This window comes from Pongo pygmaeus, chromosome 2, assembly GCF_028885625.2.
Source record: "Pongo pygmaeus isolate AG05252 chromosome 2, NHGRI_mPonPyg2-v2.0_pri, whole genome shotgun sequence".
In the NCBI taxonomy this organism is placed as follows: domain Eukaryota; kingdom Metazoa; phylum Chordata; class Mammalia; order Primates; family Hominidae; genus Pongo; species Pongo pygmaeus.
The window spans coordinates 95947791-95966781 of record NC_085930.1 but is presented as its reverse complement, the minus strand read 5'-3'; the positions used below and the strand labels follow the sequence as shown (position 1 = coordinate 95966781).

The 18991-nt window shown below is 42.4% G+C and overlaps 2 protein-coding genes and 1 non-coding gene across 3 annotated transcripts in view; 2 read left to right on the top strand and 1 right to left on the bottom strand.

The window, feature by feature from the left end:
* DNAH12 (dynein axonemal heavy chain 12) overlaps nucleotides 1-11433 on the bottom strand; it is a 269687-nt gene extending 258254 nt beyond the window's left edge. The window contains exons 1-2 of the mRNA XM_063661044.1: nucleotides 11038-11433; nucleotides 8394-8492 (exon numbers count right to left, since the gene is read on the bottom strand). The gene's annotated coding sequence lies outside the window, so the exon portion shown is untranslated. The remainder of the gene's footprint in view (nucleotides 1-8393; nucleotides 8493-11037) is intronic.
* On the top strand, nucleotides 4157-4264 carry LOC129034324 (U6 spliceosomal RNA). Its single transcript, XR_008501828.1, has one exon. It is a non-coding gene; the product is annotated as a U6 spliceosomal RNA (small nuclear RNA).
* PDE12 (phosphodiesterase 12) lies at nucleotides 10919-17321 on the top strand. The gene is made up of 3 exons (XM_054479674.2): nucleotides 10919-13049; nucleotides 14675-14753; nucleotides 14922-17321. Exons 1-3 carry the CDS (start codon nucleotides 11745-11747, stop codon nucleotides 15362-15364), a joined length of 1827 nt encoding a protein of 608 aa, XP_054335649.1. The 5' UTR covers nucleotides 10919-11744; the 3' UTR covers nucleotides 15365-17321.
* Nucleotides 17322-18991: the final 1670 nt, after the last annotated feature.

Genomic DNA, 18991 nt, shown 5'->3' with positions numbered 1-18991 from the left:
ATATTGTAACTAATCAGCAATATAATTTATCTTGCTTCTAGATTTGCTATTTGTTGACACAGCACTTCCAGGAATTCTTTGGCAAAATCAAACAGGTTAAGGTGTGTGAATTTAGTGAGTATCCTGGGAGAAAGATGTGAAATTTTGCTGTTTGAAGCTGCACAATGCATACAACATCTAAATGATAATGGCCTACAAGAACACTATGTGCCAAAATTAAATTAGGGAAGTGAATAAATTCTGCCGGTGTGTTAACAGCATATTCATTCAACAAATGTTTGAGCACCTTCTATGTGCCAGTTGCTATGTAATTTTTTTGTTGTTGTTTTAATGAGAGTATAGCCTACACTATTGTGTCTGGCACACAGTAGGTGCTCTAAAATGTCATTTAAGTGAGTGAATGAACAAGTAAAACCTTTCTGGTACTTTGTAAAAGCAAATTATCTTTCTGTAGAAAATAAAATACTTGTATAAATAATGTGACTTTTTTTTTTCTTTTTGACACAGAGTTTTCTCTTGTTGCCCAGGCTGGAGTGCTCACCACAACCTCCACCTCCCAGGTTCAAGCGATTGTCTTGCCTCAGCCTCCCAGGTAGTTGGGATTACAGGCATGCACCACCAAACCCGGCTAATTTTTTTTTTTTTTTTTTTTTTTTTTAAGTAGAGACGGGGTTTCTCCATGATGGTCAGGCTGGTCTTGAACGCCTGACCTCAGGTGATCTGCCCACCTCGGCCTCCCAAAGTGCTGGGATTACAGGCGTGAACCACTGCACCATGCCACCTTTTCTCTTTTAAACTCTAGTCCTATGACAGATTAGACAGTTTTTTTTAATGTCAATTTGTTAGGGTTTATTTTTTAGAGACAGGGCTCTCGCTCTGTCGCCCAGGCTGGAGTGCAGCTGGAGTGCAGCGGCACCATCATAGTGAAAGGAGTCAGCTAGCTTTTGCCTTAGGTAGATAGCAAGGGAAGGGTCCCCAGAGAACCCCCAGCCCATGGGTCAGTGCCTCACCCCCACATAACATAAAAAGCAGCCTGGGAAAAAATTCAAGCTGCAGGCACCAATAAGGGAACTAGCACAGGGTGTTGCAGCTGGAGACATGCCCACGGCTCCACAGATAGAAAAACCTCCAGCCTATTTGGACAAAAACTTGCACAGACCTCCTCCTCACTCACATAAAGGAACAAAGAAATGCCTTTGTCCTTTGTATACTCAGTGGGCTCCCAGGAAAAAAAACGTTTCTTTTCCTTTTGTGGGTATGGGCACAGTGGGCTCCAGTAGGTTCCGGTGGGCACTCTACTTTCCTTTATTTGGATTGTAAATCCGGCTTCTAGGAGTCATCACTTTAGCCCCTGATTGGTCCTGGGCCAAGGTCCAGGGCCAAACTTTCGCTTCAGTTCCTGATAGGTACCGGGCCAAGCTAAGCAGCATCTATGAATCATCATTACAGCTCCTGATTAGTACCAGGCCAAGCCCCAGGGTAGGGGGGTGGGGGGGACGAAGCACATTCCTTCCCCTTCCCAGTCCATAAAAACCCTGGACCCCAGCCTCATAGGGGGCACCCCATTCAGGTCCCCCTCTCTGCTGGCAGAGAGCTTTCTTCTTTTGCTTATTAAACATTCGTTCTAAACTAACCTTTGGGTCTGCGCTCCTTAATCATCTTGGAGGTAGGACAAATAACTCCAGGTGTTATCTCAGACAACGAGAAACTGTTACATCTTGGTGCATTGCTGAGACTACAGCAATAGCTCACTACATCCTCAAACTCCTGGGCTCAAGGGATCCTCCCACCTTAGCCTCCTGAGTAGCTGGGACTACAGGCACACACCACGACATCGGCTAATTTTTAAAAACATTTTGTTGGGACAGTGTCTTACTATGTTGCACAGACTTGCCTCAAACTAGTGGACTCAAGCAATACTCCTGCTTCAGCTTCCTAAAAGTGTTGGGATTATAGGCATGAGCCACCATATCTGGCCTGAATGTCAATTTGGTTAGGCTAAATTAGAAGGACTAAAGAGAAGGCAGCAATCTTGTGTATGATATACCCACCTTCTCCCAGTCATTAATCAAACACTAATCTAGGGCTGCTGTGAGGAGACTGCAGATCAATTCAAGTCCCTGGTCAATTGACATTGGTCTAAGGAGATTATCCTGGGTGAGCCTGACTCAATCAGTAGAAATCCTTTTAAAAAGATTTAGGCCTGGCAAAGTGGATCAACCCTGTAATCCCAGCACCTTAGGAGGCTGAGCCAGGCAGACTGCTTGAGGAAGTTTGAGACCAGCCTGGGCAACATGGTGTAACTCTGTCTCTATTTTAAAAAATTAAAAATTAAAAAAAAAAATAATAAAGAGATGGGCATGCCCTGAGTCAAACTCCAAACAGCAGCTGGGTCTACAACTGCTCTCCATTTTCTGGTTCTTCCCTTCCTGACAGATAGTCTGCCCTACAGACCTTGGACTTGCTTAACCAGCCCCCTCCATTGCATAAGCCAACTCTTTGTTTAAAAAACGTATATATATGTATAGACATACACACACACATATATAGATATAGATATAGATGATATATATTATATCTTACTGGTTCTGCTTCCCACTTTGAACCCTGACTAATACAATGTACGTCCTTTTTTTTTTTTAACTTTAAAAAAAATTTTATTACAGAGACAAAGTCTCACTATGTCGGCCAGGTTGGTCTTGAACTCCTGGCCTCAAGCAATCCTCCTGCCTTGGCCTCTAGATGTGCTAGGATTACAGGTGTTAGCCACCACACCTGGCCGATGTACGTCCTTTTTAATAGCCAATGTTTCCAAAAGTGTGTTCTTTTACAAGAACAGATTCCTCTTGAGATTATACAAATAAATATATTGCCATAAAACAAGAATACTCATGAATAGTTTCCTAATTCTGGAGATATCAGGTAGAGAGAAAGATAAATATTTCAATTTTACTCACAGAATATACCAAAAAGTTACCAAATTGCTATAAAACTACAGATAATGCAGAGAAAAAAGTTTTCTTAACTCAAAGAAAATAATAATAAAAAGTCAGCAATGTTTCAAGCAAAAAAGTCATTAAAATCATTTCAGTCCTCATCAGTTCTGTCCCATGTAATTAATTTTTGTTCTACTTGATAAATTAGCAATTTTAAGTCCAGTTTTTACCACTGGAGTTTCTAAAGTTCTTATTCAGTCCAACTGAATAATCAACAGAGGCCTGTATTCCAGAGTATTTATCAGAGACTTTTTATCCTTTTCATAAACTCTTTGAAGACACATGCTTTAGGATTATATTTGCTTGCAAATATCATTTAGAAAAAACATTAGAATAAAGCAATTTACCATGAACAAGATTTAGAATGGCTATGGTGAAAGACCTGGTAAGAGTTTACAACAATGACGCGATTGACAAGGAAATTTGTTTTTTTCTGTAGTCTATAACAAGTTTACATAGTAGCCATAATTATGACTGATAACATATAAAAGGACACATCAGATTTTTAGGAATCTCATATACTTTTTAAACACATATTAATAACATGTTCATATAAATGTAATGCAAAGGTTTCCTGCATAATTTACGCATCAAATAAGCCTAATACGTCTCTCTTAGGCTTCCAGGGGCCATTCTGGGATAACCTAAGGTTAGTTTGAGGCCGAAAAGACTTAATTTAGAATTTGAAATTTGACTTTGGGAAGCCTGTCAAGTATGTCAAAGGATAAAAACACTCAATTAAAATAGAAAAGGCCAGGCTCAGTGGCTCAAACTTGTAATCCCAGCACTTTGGAAGGCCGAGGTGGAAAGATCACTTGAGCCCTGGAGTTTGAGACCAGACTGGGCAACATCGGCGGACTCTGTCTCTACAGAGTATTTCTTAGCCAGGCGTTGGTGGTGTGCACTTGTGGGCCCAGCTACTTGGCAGACTGAGGTGGGAGGATCACTTGAGCTTAGGAGGTCGAGGCTGCAGTAAGCCATGACTGCACCACTGCACTCCAGTTTGGGTGAGAGTGAGACACTGTCTCAAAAAAATTTTTTTTAAATGAAAACAAACAAGGAAAGTTTTAAGACATTTGATCAAAAGAAGATCACAGGTCACTGTAAAATAACAGTTATTCATTTAGCCAAAGTGAAAATTTAAAAGATTTTACAAAGCAGTGCTCATTTCGGCAGCACATAATACTAAAACTGAAATGATACAGAAAAGATTACCATGGTGCCTGCATAAGGATGACACACAAATTTGTGAAGCATTCCATAGTTTTTTTAAAAAAAGATTTTATAAAGCAAAATCCTTCACTTTTTCATAGAGAGAAGACTCAGTTTTCCAAATAAGGAAAAGATCTAACAAAGAGAGCAGGGCCGGATCCAGTGGCCTGTGCCCATAATCCCAGGTACTCAGGAGGCCGAGGTGGGAGGATCACTTGAGCTCAGGAGTTCAAGGCTGCAGCGAGCTATTATGGCTGCACCTGTGAATAGCCAATGCACTCCAGCCTGGGCAACAGAGTGAGACTATGTCTATAAAAAATGTTTTTAATTAAAAAATTTAATCAGGCCAGGTGCAGTGGGCCACAGCTGTAATCCCAGCACTTTAGGAGATCGAGGCAGGCAAATCACTTGAGGTCAGGAGTTCGGTGAAATCCCGTCTCTACCAAAAATACGAAAATTAGCCGGGCATGGTGATGCGCACCTGTAATCCCAGCTACTTGGGAGGCTGATGTGGGAGAATTGCTTGAACCCAGGAGATGGAGGTTGCAGTGAGCCAAGATCATGCCACTGCACTCCAGCCTGGGCAACAGAGTAAGACCTAAAATGGGCAACAGAGTAAGACCCAAAAAATTTTTTTAAAATTGTTTAAAGACAGCATGAGGCACACAATCTGCTTCTCTCTCTCTCTCTCTCTCTCTCCTTTCTTTTGCAATTTACTCAAAAAGTGAACAAAATCTTTTACTATATTTTATTTTATTTTTTGAGACAGGGTCTGGCTCTGTCACCCAGGCTGGAGTGCAATGGTGCAATCTCAGCTCACGGCAACTTTAGCCTCCCAGGCTCAAATCTTCCTCCCACCTCAGCCTCCAGAGTAGCTAGGACTACAGGCATGAACCACCATGCCCAGCTAATTTTTGTATTTTTGGTAGAGACAGGGTTTTGCCATGTTGCCCAGGCTGGTCTCAAACTCCTGGGCTTATGCAATCCTTCTGCCTTGGCCTCCCAAAGTGCTGGGATTACAGGTGTGAGCCACCATGCCTGGCTTACTATCTTTTATTAATACCACCAGAAAATCATGTTCAAATGAGAGAACCAAATTTAGTTTTGTATCAGTGTATTACTAAAGCAAATTTCAATAAAACCATAAGGCCAGGCATGGTGGTTCACGCCTGTAATCCCAACTCTCTGGGAGGCCAAGGTGGGAAGATCTTTTGAGGCCAGGAGTGTTGCCAGCCTAGGCAACACAGCTAGCAAGACCCCATCTCTACAAAAAAAAGTTTTCTTAATTAGCCAGGCATGGTGGCACATACCTGTAGTCCTAACCACTTGGAAAACTGAGGCAAGAGGACTGCTTGAGCCCAGAAATTTGAGATTACAAATGAACTATGACGACACCACCATACTCCAGCCTGGGTCACAGATCAAGACCCTGCTTTTAAAAACAAAACAAAACAAAAACAAAACAAACAATGAATAAATAAATATTAATAATAAAACCTTATAAACAAATAGATCCAGTCTCAGTCAACTTTGACCACATAAGAAATCCATAAGTCTTTTATAACCTCTTACAGTTTTTAAATTTTTTCTCCAACTTTTAATATCCATTTATTTTTGTGTACATTTTTCCACACATTTATTTTTATTTTTATTTTTTGAGACAGAGTCTCACTCTGCCACCCAGGCTGGAGTGCAGTGGTGCAGTCTTGGCTCACTGCAACTTCCCCCTCCTGGGTTCAAGCGATTCTCCTGCCTCAGCTTCCCAAGCAGCTGGGACCACAGGCATGCACCACGACGCCCAGCTAAAATTTTTTTTTTTGTATTTTTAATAGAGACAGGGTTTCACCATGTTAGCCAGGCTAGTCTCGAAGTCCTGACCTCAGGTGATCCACCCGCCCTGGCCTCCCAAAGTGCCATACATTTATTCTAAAACAATCTTTAAATAACCTTTAATTAGCCAAAAGTTTTTCCTTTTTTTTGTTATTGTTTCAGTGACTAGAAACAAATTTTTTGTTTGTTTGTTTGTTTTTTTGAGATGGAGTCTCGCTCTGTTGCTGAGGCTGGAGTGCAGTGGCGCAATCTCAGCTCACTGCAAGCTCCGCTTCCTGGGTTCACACCATTCTCCTGCCTCAGCCTCCCGAGTAGCTGGGACTACACGCCCAGCTAAAGTCTTCTGTATTTTTAATAGAGATGGGGTTTCACCATGTTAGCCAGGATGGCCTCGATCTCCTGACCTCATGATTCACCCACCTCAGTCTCCCAAAGTGCTGGGATTACAGGCGTGAGCCACCATGCCCAGCCAAAACAAAAATTTTAAACAAAAGCACATATTCTCATGACTTAACTTTTCCTCACTAAAAAGATATGTTGTTTTTATCATACTCTGTATACAAAATTATTTATTTATTTATTTTATTTTATTTTTATTTTTTGAGATGGAGTCTCACTCTGTCACCCAGGCTGGAGTGCAGTGGCGTGATCTCGGCTCACTGCAAGCTCCGCCTCCCGGGTTCACGCCATTCTGCCTCAGCCTCCCTAGTAGTTGGGACTACAGGCACCCGCCACCACGCCCTGCTAATTTTTTGTATTTTTAGTAGAGACGGGGTTTCACCGTGTTAGCCAGGATGGTCTCTCGATCTCCTGACCTCATGATCCGCCTGCCTTGGCTCCCAAAGTGCTGGGATTACAGGCATTAGCCACCGCACCCGGCCACAAAATTATTTCTTACTTTCAGTAGTTTTAATTACATATATTAATTTGAGTTTTAACTCCTAGTAACCCTAATTTCTAGTGAAAACCCAGGAAGTCAGTAATTTTGAATTGTTTTATATCAGTATTTGCAGACAAGAGCCACTTAATAATTTCTAAAAAGATATGTTTTCTCAATGTGTTGTTTATTAATGAATCCAAATATATTTAGCTTTCTATATCGTATGAAACAACACATCAAAAAAAAGAAAAAGAAAAACAGCATTTGAGAATAAGTGGGAAAAATGAAAAAAAGACATCAAAGTATATAAACTTAAGTTTAATAGTTAACGTTTCAGTATTTTTACTTAGAAATAACTCAGACATTTTACTTTTTTTTTTTTTTTAAGAGATGGGGTCTCGGGCCAGGCACGGTGGTTCACGCCTGTAATCCCAGCACTTTGGGAGGCTGAGGTTGGTGTATCATGAGGTCAAGAGATTGAGACCATCCTGGCTAACATGGTGAAACCCTGTCTCTACTAAAAAATACAAAAAATTAGCTGGGTGTGGTGGCGGGTGCCTGCAGTCCCAGCTACTCAGGAGGCTGAGGCAGGAGAATGGCGTGAACCCAGGAGGCAGAGCTTGCAGTGAGCCAAGATCACGCCACTGCACTCCAGCCTGGGTGACAGAGCAAGACTCCGTCTCAAAAAAAAAAAAAGAGATGGGGTCTCACTATGTTGCCCAGGGCTCAAATGATCCTCCCATCTCAGCCTCCCAAAGTGCTGGGATTACATGCATGAGTCATTGTGCTCAGCCAATGCAGACAATTTATAATTATCTATTACTTCATTTAATACAGCACGACTTTAAGATTTTAAATTACTGAAAAAGTTTTTGAAACTATGACAAGTTTATTTGTAGATGCTTATCCCATTCACACTTATCTAATTTACTTGTTCTTAACAACTGTATTTCATTTGCTTATGGAAAGCAAAACTAGCCATTTATGTTATTTATTTATTTTCATTAAGCCCCTTCCATTCTAGAAAGTTATTTATTTTGAAAAAACGAAGCCACCAGGTATAGTGTCTCACACTGCTAATCTCAGCCCTTTGGGAGGCTGAGGCAGGTGGATCGCTTGAGCCCAGGAGTTTGAGACCAGCTTGGGCAACATAGTGGGATCCCCCATCTCTACAACAAATACAAAACAATTAGTTGGGTGTAGTGGTGTGTACCTAAAGTAGGAGACCAAGGAGTTTAAGGCTGCAGTGAACTATTATGTTGCCACTGCACTCCAGCCTGGGTGACAGAGTGAGACCCTGTCTTAAAAAAATAAAAAGTGGCTGGGCATGGTGGCTCATGCCTATAATCCCAGCATTTTGGGAGGCCAAGGCGGGTGGATCACCTGAGGTCGGGAGTTTGAGGCCAGCCTGACCAACATGGAGAAACCCTGTCTCTACTAAAAATACAACATTAGCTGGGTGTGGTGATGCATACCTGTAATCCCCGCTACTCGGGAGGCTGAGGCAGGAGAATCGCTTGAACCCAGGAGGCGAAGGTTTTCAGTGAGCCAAGATCATGCCATTGCACGCCAGCCTGGGCAACAAGAGTGAAACTCCATCTCAAAAAATAAATAAATAAAGAGCAAAGAAAACACAAAACTAACCTAACCCTGCATCAGCCAGTCTCATCTTAACCAAGGCCTTTCAGATATTGGACATAGGCACTTTTCCCAATATCCCTTTCTCCTTCTCCAACCCCAGTCATCCTGTTCCTGAGTATCCATATGGCATCCAGGACAGCTATGAAGGGCAGAGCCCATCTGTGTCCTGGATTTACATACCAGGTATAGAGCCCAGTACAGAGGATAAAGCTGTGAAGATGATGGTGGAGGTTCCAACCCCTCCCAACATGATAAGGATGCAGAGTTGCGCCAGGGAGGACAGGGCCATACTGCACTCAGCTTTACATGCAGCTGGTGGTCCAGGTGATACAGACACACATATGTTTCCAGGCTTCACCATGGCCACCTGTCTAGATCTCAGAATCCAGAGGCCCAAAGCCAAAGACAAAAGCTCATATCAAAATGTGTGCAAGGTTTCAGGGGAGCCCAGCAGCCAGACCTCATAGTTTTAACTTATACACAAATCAAGCAAGTATTAAAAATATCATGGAAGCAACAGTTTTATGACTTTAAAACATCTAGCAAAGAAAGCATAAATCTGTCTGACCAACTGATGCATGCAAAATGTCTAAATTAAATTCTGAAGATATTTCTTTTTTTTTTTTCCCGAGACAGAGTCTCGCTCTGTCTCCCAGGCTGGAGGGCAGTGGCGCGATCTCGGCTCACTGCAACCTCTGCCTCCCAGGTTCAAAAGGTTGTCCTGCCTCAGCCTCCTGAGTAGGTGGGATTACAGGCACCCGCCACTGTGCCCGGCTAATTTTTGTATTTTTAGTAGAGACAGGGTTTCACCATGTATAGTAGAGATGGTGAAACCCCATCTAATTTTTGTATTTTTAGTAGAGACGGCATTTCACCATATTTAGTAGAGATAGTGAAACTCCATCTCTACTAAAAATACAAAAATTAGCCAGACATGGCAGTGGACACTGTAATCTCAGCTACTTGGGAGGCTGAAGCATGAGAATCGCTTGAACCCGGGAGGTGGAGGCTGCAATGAGCCGAGATTACACCACTGCACTCCAGCCTGGGTGACAGAGTGAGGCTCCATCTCAAAAATAAAAAAATAAAAAATAAATCACATGGAGGCCAATGACAATTACAGTATCAGAAACCTTTTTTCTTGCAATTAAAACCAAATGTTTTTAGCTTTTCCCCTTTCAAGAAAATGAAAATTAAAGCTTTTCCATAATTGCAAGCAAAACAACTCTAATGGCCCTCTTTCAGAAGAAATCCAGAACTTCATACTATGGCTTAGAATGCACTACACAATCTGGTGGATGCATATCTTTCTTATCTGCTACTCTCCCCTGGTCTCACCTTACTCATCACACTGGACCTCTTTCTGGTCTACAGGTAAAGCAATTCATTCGTTCTTCAAGACCTTTTTTTGTTTTGTTTTGAGACAGAGTTTCGCTCTTATTGCCCAGGCTGGGGTACAATGGCACGATCTCAACTCACTACAACTTCCATCTCCCAGGTTCAAGCGATTCTCCTGCCTCAGCCTCCCTAGTAGCTGGGATTACAGGCGTGCACCACCACGCCCAGCTAATTTTTTGTATTTTTAGTAGAGACGGGGTTTCACTATGTTGGCCAGGCTGGTCTCGAACTCCTGACCTTAGGCGATCCACCCGCCTCAGCCTCCCAAAGTGCGGGATTACAGACGTGAGCCACTGCGCCTAGCTTCTTCAACACCTTTAAAAGAAATAGCAATAAAGTGCACGATTCCTTAGGCCAGGGGAGGTGGTTTTCACTTGTTATCCTAGAATTTTGGGAGGGTAAGGCGGGGGGCTTGCTTGAGGCCAGGAGTTCGAGACCAGCCCAGGCAACATGGTGAAGCCCTTCTCTACTAAAATACAAAAATTAGCTGGGCGTGTTGGTGTGTGCCTGTAGTCCCAGCTACTTGGGAGGCTGAGGCACGAGAATCGCTTGAACTCTGGAAGCCGAAGTTGCAGTAAGCCAAGATCGCACAACTGCACTCCAGCTTGGGTGAAAGAGCAAGACCCTACCTAAAAAATAAAAAAAAATTAAAAAAATAAAAACAGATAAACAACTATTTCTTAATATAAGTATGCCCCATTATTATTCCTTATCTGAAATTGAATTTAACTGAGATCTTGTAATTTTATTTGTTAAATGTAGTAACTCTAAATAGAAAGAGTCTTCCTACCCGTTTACTAACGAAAAATAAACACTGGGTGGCTCTTGCCAGTTTGTACTTGGTAGGGTTAGGCGGGAGGATCGCACGAGCCCTGGAGTTCGAGGGGGCAGTGAGCTATGATCAGGCCACTGCACTCCAGCTTGGGCGTCAAAGTGACAACCTGTCTCTAATAAAAAATAACAAACAGCCTTCCGCAGTTTGTCAGTACTATTTCTTTCTGCCAATTAACAGTTGTGTGATCCTGAACAGGTAATATCTCGGGACTCTGCATCTGTAAAGCGATGGATAAAGAGACCTACCTCATAAGAACTATGAGGCTTAAATAAGATAGTGTGTGTAGCGTTTCTCCCATAGTCTGCGCTCACTAAACGGAGTTATTGTATATCGTTCGTTATTAACTACCACAAAGGCTCTGCTCGGTGCGTAGGCGCTGACTCAGCCTGGGGTGAACCCACCACGCCACCGAAGCGAGCGATCAGGGTCGGCAAAGCTGTGGAGATGAAATGGGCAACACCTTCCACACTGCGAGTAAAGCTCGCAATCCGGGTGGAGGTCTCCACGTCCTAGCGCAGTCCAGCCCCGGGAGCGGGGAGGAGAGTTCGCCAGCCAAGATTCCAAGACAGGTGTCCACCTCCTCCAGCGAAGCGGAACACGTGACACCACCCCATCCACTTCCGGCTGGAAGGGCATGCCCTCTCGTCACTAACATGCACTTTCGACAAAACCGTGGAATCTAGTATTTCCCTCTGACACCTTTATATTTTCTTCACTTCCCTATAATTCTAACCTATCTTGTAGGTAAAAATTAATCTTCAGAGTATTACAGACATGAGTGCCCACGCGCTGGGCGAAAGTGCGAGGCGGAAGCACTTCATTCCCTCTCTTCTCTGGCCGGAAGTCGCGAGGTCTGAATGAGTCAAAGCCGGCGGCCTCGGCTCCTCAGCTCCACCTGACAGTAGGCCGCTGATCGGCCGCGGGTCTTGTCGACCGCTAAGCCACCAGGTTCATGTGGAGGCTCCCAGGCGCCCGCGCCGCGCTTCGGGTGATCCGGACGGCGGTGGAGAAGCTGAGCCGGGCTGAAGCGGAGAGCCAGAGACCGGCGGGAGCGATGGAGCGCGCTGTAGTGCGCTGTGTACCCTCGGAACCCAAGCTGAGCCTGTCATTCGCTTTGGCTGATGGTAGCCACAAGAACATGCAGCGCGATCAGAGCGAGCCGCTGGGTCGAGTCCTCAGCCGCATCGCTACCAATGCCCTAAAGGGTCACGCTAAGGCGGCCGCCGCCAAGAAGAGCAGGAAGAGCCGGCCGAATGCGAGCGGTGGTGCGGCCTGTTCAGGGCCGGGGCCCGAGCCGGCTGTGGCCTGCGAGCCCGTGGTGAAGCTGTACTACCGGGAAGAGGCAGTCGCTGAGGACGTGCTCAACGTGGATGCCTGGCAAGACGGCGCGGTGCTGCAGATCGGCGATGTTAAGTACAAGGTGGAGCGCAACCCGCCCGCCTTCACCGAACTGCAGTTGCCGCGCTACATCATGGCCGGGTTCCCTGTGTGCCCCAAACTCAGCCTCGAATTTGGGGATCCCGCCAGCTCCCTTTTCCGCTGGTATAAGGAAGCCAAGCCCGGAGCGGCGGAGCCCGAGGTCGGTGTCCCCTCGTCATTGTCTCCCTCCTCACCTTCTTCTTGGACTGAGACTGATGTGGAGGAACGCGTCTACACCCCGTCCAATGCCGACATCGGGCTAAGGCTCAAGCTTCATTGCACCCCAGGCGATGGGCAGCGCTTTGGGCACAGCCGGGAGTTGGAAAGTGTGTGTGTGGTAGAGGCTGGGCCTGGCACCTGCAGTTTTGACCACCGGCATCTCTACACGAAGAAGGTGACGGAGGACGCTCTCATCCGCACTGTCTCTTACAACATCCTGGCAGACACGTACGCGCAGACTGAGTTCTCGCGAACGGTTCTGTACCCATACTGTGCCCCCTACGCCCTGGAGCTCGACTACCGCCAGAACCTTATCCAGAAGGAACTCACCGGCTACAACGCCGATGTCATCTGTTTGCAGGAGGTTGACCGCGCAGTGTTTTCTGACAGCTTGGTACCCGCCCTAGAGGCCTTCGGGCTCGAGGGGGTGTTTCGAATCAAGCAGCACGAAGGCCTGGCCACTTTCTACCGAAAGTCTAAGTTCAGCCTTCTTAGCCAGCATGACATTTCATTCTACGAAGCCCTCGAGTCCGACCCACTTCACAAAGAACTGCTGGAGAAACTGGTTTTGTACCCATCAGCGCAGGAGAAGGTGCTCCAGAGATCTTCTGTTCTTCAGGTAAAGTAGCTCCGCCCGTCTCTTAACATACTGTACCACTTTTAGGGGCCAGGAAGGCGACGAATGAGGTGGGGGTTAAAACTGCGATGAAAGTATCCAGATGTTGAAAGGTGTGTTTGCCCTTGTATCTTCAGCACAAAGTTTACTCTTCATTCATTCAGCAGATATTTTTTGAACACCTCTGGTGTGCCTGCCACACTGCAGGTTGCCTTGAACAGGACAAGCAGGGACTTTTACAGTGCTTACAATCTAGCGAGAGGGACACACGCTAAATGCAAGAACAATAGTAGCTAATGTTTTTTACTACTTGCCAAGGACTGTTCTGGCACATTTTAAAGTACTTAAAATTTAAGAGCGTGGTGTGTTTTGAAGTGCTCCATAAATATAAACTAGTTTTTTTTAAATCATAGGCTCATTGAATCTTCACAGTAATTCCCCTATTCCCATTTTATAGATGTCATTCGTGTGTTAAAGTTTTTAAGTAATTGATTTTGTTCATAGTAAGAAGAGCAGCTACCATTTTTTTGAGCACCTAAGGTGTTTCATGCACCTTATAAGATCATTTAATTGACTCCACACAACAGTCCATGAGGTGGATGGTATTGTCAGTGATTACCAGTACGAAACTGGCTAGAAAAGCATCTTTTTGCAGATCACATTGCTATAAATGGTAAAATGAGTGTTCAAACCCAGTCAAGCCTGACTCCAAATCCTGTGCTTATGCTTGAAAACACTTTCTCCAGTCAAAGTGTTGTCATGTAAAATGTATTGTTTATATTACTAGCTTTATATATTGGACTATTATTATTATTATTATTTTGAGACGGAGTCTCTGTCACCCAGGCTGGAGTACGGTGGCGCGATCTCGGCTCGCTGCAACTTCCGCCTCTCGGGTTCAAGCGATTCTCCTGCCTCAGCCTCCCGAGTAGCTGGGACTAGAGGCGCGTGCCACCACGCCCAGCTAATTTTTTTAGTAGAGACGGGGTTTGGGGTTTCACCGTGTTAGCCAGGATGGTCTCGATCTCCTGACCTCGTGATCCGCCCGCCTCAGCCTCCCAAAGTGCTGGGATTACAGGCGTGAGCCACCGCGCCCGGCCTATGTTGGACTATTATTAAAACATGTTACACTGAAGCTAGTCATGTAGATCCTGAAACTTAAATAACAAGTCAGATTTCATGACTACAGTCCTAGTTCATCAAGGGAAGGAGATGGAAGAAAACGTTAGTTCGCCATATAGTCTTAGATAAAAAACAGGCCGGGCGTGGTGGCTTATGCCTGTAATCCCAGCACTTTGGGAGGCCGAGGCGGGTGGATCACGAGGTCAGGAAATCGAGACCATCTTGGCTAACACGATGAAACCCCGTCTCTACTACAAATACAAAAAAATTAGCCGGGCGTGGTGGCACGCGCCTGTAGTCCCAGCTACTGCGGAGGCTGAGGCAGGGGAATTGCTTGAACCCGGGAGGCGGAGCTTGCAGTGAGCCGAGATCGCACTACTGCACTCCAGCCTGGTTGACAGAGTGAGACTGTCTCGAAAAAACCCAAAAAACCAAACAAACAAACAAAAACATTCAGGAGATTTGCAAATGCCAACTGAACTCTTGGCACTTTCCGTTTATTTTAGGTTTCAGTTCTTCAGTCTACAAAGGACTCTTCTAAAAGGATATGTGTTGCTAATACCCATCTTTACTGGCATCCTAAAGGTAGGTTTTATTTGGTATCACAAGTGACTTAAACACGCTTAAGGTTGTTTAAAGCTGTATTACGCAAATATATATCTTGAACGTCACCCAGAGACTGTAATTTGTGTAGTTTTTTAACTTAAAGACAACTTTAAAAAATACTTACATTAATGTTTTTTATATTCATAGGTGGGTATATTCGCCTCATTCAAATGGCAGTAGCCTTGGCTCACATTAGACATGTTTCATGTGATCTGTATCCTGGCATACCAGTTATATTTTGTGGGGACTTTAATAGTACACCATCAACAGGAATGTATCATTTTGTCATCAATGGCAGCATTCCAGAGGATCATGAAGACTGGGCTTCCAATGGGGAGGAGGAAAGATGCAACATGTCTCTTACGCATTTCTTCAAGCTGAAAAGTGCTTGTGGTGAACCTGCTTACACAAATTATGTTGGTGGCTTTCATGGATGTCTAGATTACATTTTCATAGACTTAAACGCTTTAGAGGTTGAACAGGTGATTCCATTACCTAGTCATGAAGAAGTTACCACCCACCAGGCCTTACCTAGTGTTTCCCATCCCTCTGATCACATAGCACTTGTATGTGATTTAAAATGGAAATAGATGTGTGTTTAATGGAATTGAAGTCTGAAAAGGAAGTAGTTATTTTAGCAGAAAATTTAATATGAATCAAAGCTTATATGTAACCTTCAAAGAGGAATGGTAAAATGTTCATCCCTCCTAGTTATGTTCCTGATGTCTTCGTTATGAAACTGTTGATAATGTTTGCATCATACATCTTCTCTTTCCTTGTTTTCCTCTACAATTGGAGGAGAAACAAATATATTTATTACTAGCAAAATAGAAAATTGAATTATTTTTCTCCAACTTGAGACTCTCAGAAAAGGAAGATTGAATTATCGTGTTTTTGTTTGTTTGTTTTTGTTTCTTTTTTTTTTTTTTTGAGATGGAGTTTCGCTCTTGTTGCCCAGGCTGGAGTGCAATGGCACAATCTCGGCTCACTGCAACCTCAGCCCCCTGGGTTTAAGCGATTCTCCTGCCTCAGCCTCCCGAGTAGCTGGGATTACAGGCATGTGCCAACGTGTCTGGCTAATTTTTGTATTTTTAGTAGAAATGGGGTTTCGCCACGTTGGCCAGGCTGGTCTCGAACTCCTGACCTCAGGTGATCCACCCGCCTCGGCCTCCTAAAGTGTTGGGATTACAGGCATGAGCCACCGCGCCTGGCCCTTGTGTACATTTTTATAAGAGAATTTTTTTAGCTAGGAGTTCAGAATTTTTAAAGTACCATTTGAATGATCTTAATTTTTCTTTCATGACAACACATTCCAAAATGAATCATGCTTATGTACTAAGGGAAAATGTATATAAGTTAAGGGTGAGAGACTTATGTTATAGGTGACCTTAGAGACCTAAGGTGAGAGACTTGACACATGGCAAGGAGTAACATTAGGGTCTACCTCTACCTCAATTTAGTTAGCGATTTACTACAATTTCAGAGCTTTAACAAAAGATAAAAATAAATCGTCACCAATTGTTATTGCTTCTCATCTTTCATTTTTCAATGAACAAGTAAGGTATTTTCATTCTTATTTTTAGGATTTTAGTTTTTAGTGTATGGTACAAATGAACACAGTTTATATTCTAATTCTTACTGCAGTTCATTTTAATTTTTAGGATGCAAGCACAATTTAGTATTCAAAGTGAGTAGCAACATATTCAACTTGATCCCATTGTCTTTAGTTACTCTTGCCCATGAAAAATGTTCATAAATGAACAGGGTATTTGACCATATGATATTAGAAAATACAGCACATTACTTTATGAGAAACTACCTACTGATACGGGCTTGAAATTTTGGATGAATCACTGAGCATTTCTACGCTAGAAGTAATTTCAAAATTGTTGGTTTTTATAAACAGGAAAAAGGGTGAGTAGTGGGACTTTTAAGCATCTCTGAAATAAAAAACTATTCTTTTTACAGACAAGCAGTATAGTTTGAGTTACAGATAACAGTGTGTATATATGTAATATATATATAGTAAAAGGAGATTTAAATATGAAGCCAAACTTTTTAAAATTAGAAACTACAAATGGTTATACTGATTAGTGTCTAGCCTAGAGTGGTAACCAAGCTTTACTAATTCAATTATCAAATACATTATTTATAATGCATTAGTTGTATTAGTTGTTGCTTTTTTGATGTTCACGATAACTATGTTATCTCATTTCTGCATTTAATTAATAGCTCGAGTATTAAAAGCCCACCCCCTTCAAGAAAAGCTTTGATTTTCCCCAGTCATGAAAGCCCTTGTTTCAAATTCTTTAATCTCTGAACCCAGTATCATAAGAATTTTCCTCTTTTGATAACATCTGTACTTTCATATTCTGCTCACTATCAAATGTATTGTTAACTCTTAGTAAGTTTGAAAATGAAGGGGTTTTATCTGCATTTGACATTGAACCTTGAAGTACTTTAAGTACTCCAAGGGAAAAATTAAAGTGGAAGTTTCTTGGGATCTTGTTTAGAAAAAACTATAAATAAAAAATTGATGCTACCAAATTGTGCCTTCCTAAATAACATTTTTGAGAGCATTTTAACAGCAGTTTACAAATATGTAAATAATAGATTAAAACCAAAACTTGATTCTCTTGTGAATTTTTTTTTTCATTTTAAAAATATGTTTTTGAGCTGCTTTCAAAGAAAGATCTTGATAGAACCCTTAGAGTGACTTGGGAGAAAACAAAGTGTCACATCAAAAAGTTGAGAAACATTTTGAAAGAAAAAATTCAAACATGCCCATGAAAAAAGCATACAGGTTCCACATTAACACTGGCTAGATTAAACTCTAGTCAGAAAAACTCAGCACTTAACAGACATTCCATGTCCTATATCCTTAATTTTGATGTTTTCTGACTAAACAATATACTCAGATTGTATACAGGCATTTCAGATTATTAGGACATGGAATGTTATTGTGAAGTGCCATATACTGTGATCAAATCTCCAGTATACAGATATGTTAAAATGATTGGAGTCCAAAGGTAGGGAACACTAAGAAAATGTATAAATAGCATACACATTTCTTTGTACTCATGAGTTAGAATGCAGTGTTATTCAGAAATGTCTGTTTAAAGCACCTATGTGATTGCATTTTTCTATTACATTTGGATTTTTTAGTACATTTAATTTTAAGAAAACATGGGAAATCTAGTGACTTTCTATGGTAAACCACATTTTATAATGTCACAAGTTCTTGCTATAGGAATTAACATTCTAAAATTTTATATTGATTATAAAAGAGTATTTCAGAACATATTATTCTGTTAAAATGAACTCTTGCACAGTTGCCACTACAGCAAATGTGTCTGCCAATAATCATAATTCAGAGCAAACAATCGTTTCTAGCTGTAATGTATGTTCTTTTTGAAATTCTGTATGCTAAAATCAGTTGTTTCAAAATTTCAAGAATTCCACTGAGTAGTGATTTTTCTGAGTACTAAGCTATGATCTCATCAGAATGTGCTGGTTTCAGTCTGGAGATAGATTTCTGAGGAGCCTAATACAAGGGAGAGAATGTCCAAAGAACCCTACTGTGGAAAGTTCTTATGATGGAAATTGATGTCTTTTGTATCTCATTCTCCAGCTGTGAAATAAAGGCAGAGGTTCCCTGCAAACTAGTTTGGTTGGCATAAATCCAATATTTATATATAATGAAAAATAAAAGTTTGCATTATTAGTTTATCATAAGACCCATGTGACAACTCAGAAAATATTCTCAGCATAATTTTTTTAAGAGAGAGAGTGTCACTGTTACCCAGGCTGGAGTGCAGTGGTGCAGTCATAACTTACTACAGCCTCAAACTCCTGGGCTCAAATGATCCTCCTGCCTCAGCCTCCCAAGTAGTTGAGATTACAAGCCCAACCTTCCATAACTGAAAACTAATTTTCTTTTTTTCTTTTTTTATTATTATACTTTAAGTTCTAGTGTACATGTGCCCAACGTGCAGGTTTGTTACATAGGTATACATGTGCCATGTTGGTTTGCTGCACCCATTAACTCGTCATTTACATTAGGTATTTCTCCTAATGCTATCCCTCCCACTGCCCTGAAAACGAATTTTTTAAACACAAATAAAAAATATTTCAGTGTTTTGAGAATTTTAATAATTTGCTTAATATAGTACGGGAAGGCAACACTATCTAGAGGGCCAGGCATAGTGGCTCTTGAC